The following is an 8,919-nucleotide window of genomic DNA, read 5'->3' as shown; positions in this document are numbered from 1 at the left end:
TGAAGTCCTGCAGCTCTGTGGAACCAGAACCTGAAGGAGACAGAACTCAGAGACGTCTGCTGTCAGCGGGACTCAGAACCTTATCCTACGGTTTGAATTTTTTCTCTGTACTCCAGAAAAATGAGCCACAGTGAGGAAAAATGAGACAGAAGACACCCAGAACCTGCTGCTGGGAGCTCAGACGGGCCACGTGTTTGTTCTTTGGCAAAACCATCAGAATATTTGTGTTTTGTTGAATCTGTTTTCATGTGGTTCTGGTTAATTATGTGAGCTAATACATATGTCGGGTGCCTCAGCAGGCGTGGCTCTGCTGCAGGTGTCTACATGTGTCCGCGATGCAGGTGAGGACAACCTCTCCGGGTGTCCGTCAGCCACCAGTCCTCTGCTGGTCTTGGACAGCTGGTGGACGGTCTCGGCGTAGTCCTCCACCGCCTGCTCCACGATCTGGTGCTTCTTCAGCATGGTGACGGCGCTCTGCTCGTCCTTGGCCTTCTCCTCTGACATCATGTAGAGCTCCTGCTCGCTCATCCAGGCCTCGGCCTCGGCAGCGTCAAAGTAGTACTGCTGGGCTTTGTGGGCCTCCTCCAGCCGGCCGTGCCGACGCTCCGCCTCCTCCATCAGCTGCCGCCACAGCTGCTGCAGGTCGGCCAGGCGCTGCCGGATCCCGTCGCCGTTAGAGGACTCGTCCTGCAGGAGGCTCTGGCTGCGCTCCAGGATGTCATCGATGCGAGGCTGATGGCCCTGGATCTCCTTCTGCAGCGTCTGAGACGACCGCAGCAACACGGGGAACATAGGAACACTATCAGAAACGGGAAACTCAAACTTCTCCCGCCATCTGAACTGAAAACACAAGGTTCTCCCACCTGGTTCTTCTTAATGAGAAGCTGGACAGTCTGCAGGTTGTGTCCGTGGTCGGTGGACGTGGCCACAGCCATCCTCTCCTGAACCCACAGCTGGAAGACAGAACACAGTGAGAAGCACAGTGAGGCTCTGGGGGTCACGTCCAGTCTGAGGCCCGGTTACAGTACAGGTTGGTTCTACGTACGATCTCATCCTCTACGTCGCGGTTGAACTGGTGAACTTCTCTGGACGCCACCAGAAAGTTCCGGCGGCGTCGCAGCGGCTCCAGCAACTCCTGAAACTTATTCTCCACCACTTGCCTCCGACCATCCACCTCGTCGGTGTCCTTCACCTCCTGACCCAGAGCCTTCACCTGGCTCTGCAGCTCCACCACCTCCCTCTGACGCACCTCCACCTGGTTCTCCAGCATCTGCAGGGGAGCCAGACTCAGATTATTAGTGTTACTGCTCAGCCTTAACCCACGGACGCTGCTCGGACCAGCGCTGAAAGAAGAACCCACATCTTTGCTAGCTTCTCAGCTTTTCAGTCCAGGAAACGTACTCACACATCAGAAGGCAAACCTACAACCGGACTGAAGCCAACTGACCTGCTGCTTTTTGAGCAGGATGTTGACGGACGTCAGGTCTTTGCCGTAGTCGTCGGACTGGATCTGGCCCTCGAGGCCGGCCAGCCACTTGTCGAGGTCTGCGCAGCTCTGAGTGAACAGCTCGGCTTTGTTGGCGTCGAACAGACACTGAGCTTTGGTCTGTGTGGTCGACTCGAGCTCCTCCCACATGGCGTGGAGCGCCGACAGCTTCTCCTTCACCACCGCCTCCGTCTCCGGCTTCTCCGACACCAGTAGCGTGCCGTCCTGAAGGCAGGAGGACTCGGGTCAAACACAGTCGGAACAAGAACCAAATGACCCAGAAGCTAAAGACACTTGGACTGTGGCCTGTGAGGTTACATTATTATTAGATATGACTATAAAGCCCAGGTCAGTCATGTTATTCATGCAATGAGAATTCAGAGTTTGATTAAGAATTCACAGAATTTGGACCATTTAGAAAATACTGAATATCAAACAAGAAAATAATACATTAAATATAAATATCAAACTATGAAACAGAAAAAAAAAAGTCACTGGCAGCAGCGATTACATTTTGTGTTATTATTGCTGAAAGTAGTTAAAAACTAGTGAAGCTGGGCCCCCCTATAGCTCACCTGGTAGAGCGGGCGGCCCATGAACAGGGGCTGTAGTTCCCCGATGCAGCGGTCGTGAGTTCGAATCCCGCTCACGACCCTTTGCTGCAGGTCTGTCCCCATTCTTCTCCCCCCTTTCCTGTCTCCCTCTACTGCACTTAATAAAGGCAAAGGCCAAAAAAATATATTTAAAAAAAAAAAAAACTAGTGAAGCTAACGCTAGCCGATGTAAGCCCGCTAATGTGCAGCAGTCAGACCAGGTTGTCCGGTACTCGTCTGTGAAAACCGGCAGTGATTACAACATTTTATTTTTTTTATAAAGCGCATTCTGATGAGTCAGATCACTTTATTTGATGTTTTCATTTGTGTTAGCTAATGCTAACAAGCTATTTGTTTGCTAGTATGTTTAAGCTAACACGATGTGATGTGCAGCCTCCTGGTTTCACTTCCTCCATTTAGTGCTTTCAACCTGCTCAAGTGAACTTCACAGACCCTCCAGCGAGCCAGATTTAATGTTCATGTGGTGCTATAATACCAACAGAAGACATTTTGTTAGATCTTAAATTTCACACCTTTGTAGCTTCTAAACTGCTAATATTAGCAAAGCCTGCGTCTGTGGGAGACAGACGGTAGTTTCAGGGGCGCTGCCGGCAGTCATACTGACTTAAACATTAATCTGAGAAGCATCAGGCTGACTTTGTTGTCATTTAATAACATGCAGACAGACGAGCGGAGCACCTTCTGGATCTTGTCCAGCCACTCCTTGTTGGACTGCAGCTCGGCCATGAAGGCCTGGTGCTTCAGCCACTTGCTGTGCAGGTTCCTGGCCTCGTCGTACGTCATGTCCTGAGCCGTCAGCATCTTCTCATTGATCCACAGGGACAGCTGCAAACACAAACCAAGGCCGTCAGGGTCAACATCTAAAGCAGCGGTCCCCAACCACCGGGCCGCGGACCGGTACCGGGCCGTGGGTCATTTGGTACCGGGTCGCATCGAAAGAAAGAAAAAAAGTTCTACTGTTTTATTTGTATTTCCAGCGCAGTCTACAGGGTGTTTTATTTTGAAAAAGTGCTAGATCGTCTTCCTGTCCCTTCGGCCTGTGCTTGCTCTTCACACCTGACTGTCAGTGTTCATGCTCGCTGTGAAACGAAGCCGTCAGTCTGACACAAACGTCTCCGGAGAGCTTCTCAGGAAAGACTCGATGCCGAGACAGAAGAAAGACTAAACTCATATTTAATAAGTAATTTTATTCGTCTGTGAAACTTTTTAATAGAAAAAAATATTGTTTTTTGTTATGTGTGTAATGACCGGTCCGTGGTGCAGCAAAGGTTGGAGAGCGCTGATCTAAAGACTCATCCTCTGCAGAACAGGACTGTAAACCAGCCTCCTCGATGTCTTTACCTCCCACCTCGAGTAGAGCCAAAACTAAACCTCATGCCATCTGTAAAGGAGATGATCCAGGAGCGTAAACCCGTTCTGTTTGTCTGTGAACGGCTGTCTGTACCACTGACCTCCTGACAGTCCTGCAGGAACTTCTGCAGATCTCTGTTGTCCTTCAGCCTCATCAGTAGCTCCACAGCCGCTTCCCTGTTCTTCTTATGCCTGAAACACAGAGGACGAAGCTAAAAGCTAAAGACAGGACACTGAGGTTCCACTGCTGAGAGGCGGAGGCGGAGCAGCAGCCGTCCACGCTCACCTGTGCAGGTACTGTAGTCACACACTGTATCATCATACATTAGATTTAGAGTTCACAGAGTGTGGAGCCAGAAAGCATCAAATATTAAGACCGAGGATACCAGAAATCAACATCTGACGTTCTGAAACATTTTTAAATGTCAACTAAGGACCAGCAGCTGGAGCTCCTCCAACGTCCTCGTTCTGTCCTGGTTGTTTTTAAACACAACACAAGCTGCAGCGTTACTTTAGTTCTATCAACACCACAGCTACTGCAGTGGGAGGAGTTACGTGGACAAACAGTCCGACTACAGGATCTGTTCATGCAGCTGTTGTGGAGTTTTTCATCACATGATTGGATTTTCATAATTCACCAGTTTGACATGTTGAGCTGCTGCCTGTCGAGTCAGGATCAGCTGTCAAGTCCTCAGGAAACATGGACATTAAAACATCTACCATTCCGTGACCACGTCCACCCAGGAAGACCTCATGATGGGAGTCAGAAGCTCCAGAGCTGTAATGAAGCCTCTTGTGCTAATGGTCCCAACAACCTGTGAATCAGAGCTCTAGTCTACCTGTCGTCGATGGAGGCTACTCTCTCCTGGATGCGTTCAGCGTTGATGTTTCCATCGCTGGCCAGCCGCCTGCCAGCCTCCACCACGCCGTTGATCTTGTCCTCGTTGGCGTCCATGGTGGTCATGAAGTCCTCCTGCTTCTTGATGGCAGCCTCGGCGCTCTCCAGAGTGGTGGGCATCTCAGTGTGGGCCAGGACGTACTCCTGCAGGGCAAAGACACAAGGTCAGAGAATGGGGCGAGTTTGTGTTAGAAGGCACTAAAACCACAGGGTTCATCCTCTGGGGAGCAGACCGTAGGACTGTAGGGAGCCTCAGAGGAACGGTTCTCTGATGCAGCTCAGAGGGATTCATTAATACTGAGCCTGTTAAATTAAAGTCTTGAAGAAGTTGTGAACTTGTCGCCAGTAGTTAGACCATCTGGAACAGAACTGTTCTGATACCAGGACACATCACAGAACTGTAACAGTGACTCGGGTTCTGTTAAGAACAGAAGATGTTTCACCTCCATGCATGCTCTTGGATGAAGGTGAAACATTCTCCAGAACCAAACAGAAGCCCGGGTTTCTTCCACTGAAGTTCTAAAGACTACTAAGACCGGGATGACTGAGAATTTACACAGACATCGGTTTGCTTCAGGATCCTGGTCTGACTCTAGGGGTCAGGGTTCTGGTGCTACAGACGGCGGTCAGGTGGACCTTTGGTGTACCTGGTTGTTGAGAAAGGCCTCGGCCTGCTTGGTGTCTCTGAGGAACAGCTGGTAGGCGTGGGACTGGGACAGCAGGTTCTGCCGGTTCTCCCACATCTTGTGCAGTTCGTTCCAGCCGGTGTCGAGCGCCTGCAGCCGCTGTCGCAGGAACATGTACTGGGCGTCCGTCTGGTCCTGCGTCACCATCTCCCCCATGTCCCGCATCTTCTGGTAGTCCTCCTCATAGTTCTGGATTTCGTTCTTGATACCTTCATGTTGGGCCATCAGCTTCTCGGCCTCGGCCAACGTGTTGGGCATGTCCTCGGAGGCGATGGCGGTCTGAGTACGAGACAGCCAGGACTGGAAGTCGTCCAGCTCGCGCAGGAACTGCTGCAGCTTCCTGGCTTCACCCAGAGACTCCTCGCGGTTCTTCAAGGTGTTCTTCATCTCCTCCCAGACAGCAGTGATCTCAGCCAGACGGCCTGTGATGGCTTTGGCCTGATCTGGGTGTTCCTCTGCCAGCCGCTGGGCCTCGCCTTGCAGGTCACCCAGCTTGTCTTCGATGGCAGCCAGGTCGCGCTCCATGCCGGTCAGTTTGCGCTGCAGCGCCATGACGCCAGTGAGGTCATTACCCAGCTCTTGTGTGGACTCGATGACTTTGGTCTTCTCCTTGATCCAGGACTTGGTCTCGTTGCAGTCAAGGTGGTAGTTCTGCACGCCAAGAGCTGAATTCAGGGACTCCTTTTTCTGGTCCACCAGGTCGCGGAACTGGCTCCACCTGGAGGTAGAGAAGAGGACCATGACGGTACAAAGGTTCAGTCCAGTTTCAGGGTGTTTCTACAAACCAACTCTACGGCAGGTTTCCATTGTGGGAACTTGTGTTCTGACCACAAGAACCGCCATCATAGAACCTTTTTCAGTATAATAACACATTTAGCTTTGCCCCAGCTTTACCTGTTGTTGAGTTTGTCCTGCTGGCTCTTGATGTCCTTCTCGCTCGGGTGACCGTTGTGCATCAGTTGCCGGGCGATCTGGTTCACCACAGCAACACGCGACGCCTGGTTGTTCATCTCTGGCTCCAGACTCTCAAACCTGCCGAGGACACAGTCCACATCAACACAGCTCTGAAAGATATGCACGGCCATGGACAGGTAGGAAGAAGCGTTGGTCCTACCTGTGCTGGATGACCTCCAGGTCCTCCAGTTTCTCGGGAATCTCCATGCTGTTGAGCCACTGCTCCTTCTCATCGATCCAAACCTCGCAGGCGTCTGCTTCACTGAACATTTTGTAGAGAGCCAGAGCGTCCTGCAGCGCCTGCTTCCTCAGCTTCGTCAGCTCCGCCACCTCCTTGTATCGCTCCTCGATGCCAGCCAGCCGACCGCGCACCTCCTCTGACTCCGCCTCTTCTTTGGGCAGGGAGGCGGCCTGCTCGTGGAGCGAATCGATGACCGGCCGGTAGCTGGCCACCTCCGCCGCCGCGTCCTTGTGCTTTCTGACCAGTGCCTGGGTGGAGAACTCATCGTGTCCGGTCTCTCCGCTGGAGACGATGCGCAGAGCGTCGAGCGTCCAGGCGTCCACGTCGTCTGCGTCGGCCTGGAACTGGTGCAGCGCCAGAGCCTCCTCCAGCCTCTTCTTCCTCACCGCCGCCAGCTGCTCCAGCGCCGCCCACTGAGCCTGCAGGTCGTCGATGCGCTCTTGGATCTTGGTGGCACCGAAGTGTCCGGCCTGCACCATGGCCTGGCCCTCGGCGATGGTGTGCTGCAGGTGGCCGGCCCGGCCGCTCATCTCGTCCTCCAGAGCGCGCTGCTGGCTGAGCAGGCGCAGCGCCCCTGTCAGGTCTTTGCCGTGCTCCTCCGAGGACAGGATCTGCTCCTTCTCACGGATCCAGCCCTCCTCCTCTGCCATCTCCCAGAAAAATTTCCAGAGGCGGCGAGACTCCTCCAGACGAGCACGGCGCTCTGCGGCCAGTTGGGTCAACTCCTGGTAACAGAACTCCAGGTGGGACACCCGGTCCTGGATGACCTGAGGGTCGCAGGGTTTGTAGCCTGGACAGGAACATAATCATGCCACCAGGTTTTTATTTTTTAAGGTTTGAGATGCTAACTGCAGACTCAGTCACAAAGAAAGACATTTGGCTGGTCGGTCCGGTGTAACCAGGACCAGTTCCTGGTCTTGTTTAAAAGCCACAAACAAAACACGACACAAATGACAGAATAACATAAACTAGTGACGCACGAGACTAAAACTTCTGAGATCCAATATTAACATTTCTGATAGCGCCGATCTCGATATTAAATTTTTGTTCACACTGAAACACGAGCGTCAGTGAGCACTGTGAGAAACTGTTCAGCCCGATCAGAGCACACAGTCTGCTTTACCACCCAACAGAACTAACACAGATTCAACATTCAGTCCAGGACCATTTGGGTCAAAACATCTGTGAAATAGCAGCGATCTCAAACGTAGAGACGAAGGCGCTGGTGTTCTAATCTAATCATCGGTTTGTTCACCGGACCGACACCGATGATACGGTCGCGATATATCGCGTCTCTACCATAAACCAAACACAGATTTAAACCAAGGTCAGATGGAGCTCCTCACCGCTGTCGTTGACAAAGTACTTGTTGGCGTTGGTGGTGACCGCCTTCACCCTGTCGGCCTGGATGGCGATGTCGGCCTCCACCAGGGCGTGTTTCTGCAGCAGGTCCTCCACGCCCAGCAAATGCTTCCCATAATCCTGAGACAGCAGCAACATCTGGAAACCAAACACCAGACAACCAACGGTTACACCTGCTGCACACCTTCAGTTTGTCCGGTGGACTTGTTGGTCTGGTTACCTTCATCTCGTCCATCCAGTCCATGATGTAGAGCATCTCCTGGAAGACTCTCTGCAGGCCCAGGTTCATCTCCAGTCGCTGTCTGCGGGCCTTCAGCAGCTCCAGCAGGTATTCCCACAGTCGGATCACGTTGTCCTTCCTGGCCGTGATGCGTTTGATGTCGTGATAATGCTCCACCTCCAGCTCCTTCGCCACGGAGACCACAGCTTGGACTCGCTCCTCGTACGCCGCAATGTCCGTCTCGATCGCTTCGTGTTTCTTTGTTGCTGCCTCGACAGCTTGAAGGTCAAAACCAAAGTTGTCCTGGAGACAGAGAGCAGGTGTCAGTAGGACCACAGATATGAAATGCAACCAGGAGCACGTGTGAAGGCAGCAGTGGTTCTGCTGGTTCCTACCTGAGACACCAGCCTCTGGTTTTCGCTGAGCCACGTCTCTCTCATTGCTGCCTTGCGATCAAAACGTCTGGCCAGCTGTTCCAGCTTCTCCTGACGAATCAGCTCCGTTCTGAGAGCCAGCTCCCGCTCATGCTCCGCCTTCTCCAGCCGCTCCCAGGCCTGCCGACCAACACAGCAAAACACTGATCCTCTTTTTTCAACACATTCTGACGCTGCAGAGCCCAAACAGCTGATCGATGATCCAGAAAACGACCGACAGCTAAATGATCGGTGCAGCTGTGCTAAAGGTGGTTCAGGGTTCTGAGGTGTAACCACGCCTTGTTTTGCTCAGCAAGATTCTGACACATTTTAAATTCTGTCACAGAAACACTGAACCAATGATCAGAACTGCTGCCGGTTTTCTGGTTCTGATCCAGCTCCACATGCTGGTACTCTAACAGAACAGCAGACGGTGACATTCAGGGAGTCTGGAGTCGCTGCAGCAGCTCTGACCTTGTTGATGTCGGAGATGAGTTTGCCTTCGCGGGGCATGTAGACCTTCTGGTTGTTGGCTCTCATCTTACTCTGGATGGTGAAGAGCAGAACCTCCAGGTTCCCCTTCTCAGTGAACCTAAAGAACAACAAGAACCACATGAGAACAGACCTGCACAGGTATGGGTCACTGCTAGAGGAGGAGCTTAGACTGGGTGGAGGTTAGGAGGTTAGTAGCAGGT

General features: G+C 52.5%; 1 protein-coding gene across 1 annotated transcript in view; it reads right to left on the bottom strand.

Annotated features, from left to right (window-relative positions):
- LOC103370005 (spectrin beta chain, non-erythrocytic 1-like) overlaps nt 1-8,886 on the bottom strand; it is a 22,904-nt gene extending 14,018 nt beyond the window's left edge. Inside the window, exons 1-14 of the mRNA XM_008298901.1 lie at nt 8,699-8,886; nt 8,207-8,365; nt 7,812-8,114; nt 7,576-7,729; nt 6,149-7,019; nt 5,929-6,066; nt 4,996-5,752; nt 4,290-4,492; nt 3,552-3,642; nt 2,779-2,925; nt 1,448-1,711; nt 1,046-1,270; nt 864-953; nt 279-762 (exon numbers count right to left, since the gene is read on the bottom strand). Coding sequence (XP_008297123.1) covers nt 279-762; nt 864-953; nt 1,046-1,270; nt 1,448-1,711; nt 2,779-2,925; nt 3,552-3,642; nt 4,290-4,492; nt 4,996-5,752; nt 5,929-6,066; nt 6,149-7,019; nt 7,576-7,729; nt 7,812-8,114; nt 8,207-8,365; nt 8,699-8,839 — 4,027 coding nt within the window. The 5' untranslated portion in view covers nt 8,840-8,886. The remainder of the gene's footprint in view (nt 1-278; nt 763-863; nt 954-1,045; nt 1,271-1,447; nt 1,712-2,778; nt 2,926-3,551; nt 3,643-4,289; nt 4,493-4,995; nt 5,753-5,928; nt 6,067-6,148; nt 7,020-7,575; nt 7,730-7,811; nt 8,115-8,206; nt 8,366-8,698) is intronic.
- Nucleotides 8,887-8,919: the final 33 nt, after the last annotated feature.

The sequence above is a fragment of the Stegastes partitus genome, unplaced genomic scaffold (genome assembly GCF_000690725.1).
Source record: "Stegastes partitus isolate 25-593 unplaced genomic scaffold, Stegastes_partitus-1.0.2 Scaffold1358, whole genome shotgun sequence".
Lineage (NCBI taxonomy): Eukaryota > Metazoa > Chordata > Actinopteri > Pomacentridae > Stegastes > Stegastes partitus.
The sequence above is the reverse complement of the archived record's forward strand: the minus strand, read 5'-3'. Positions and strand labels throughout refer to the sequence as shown.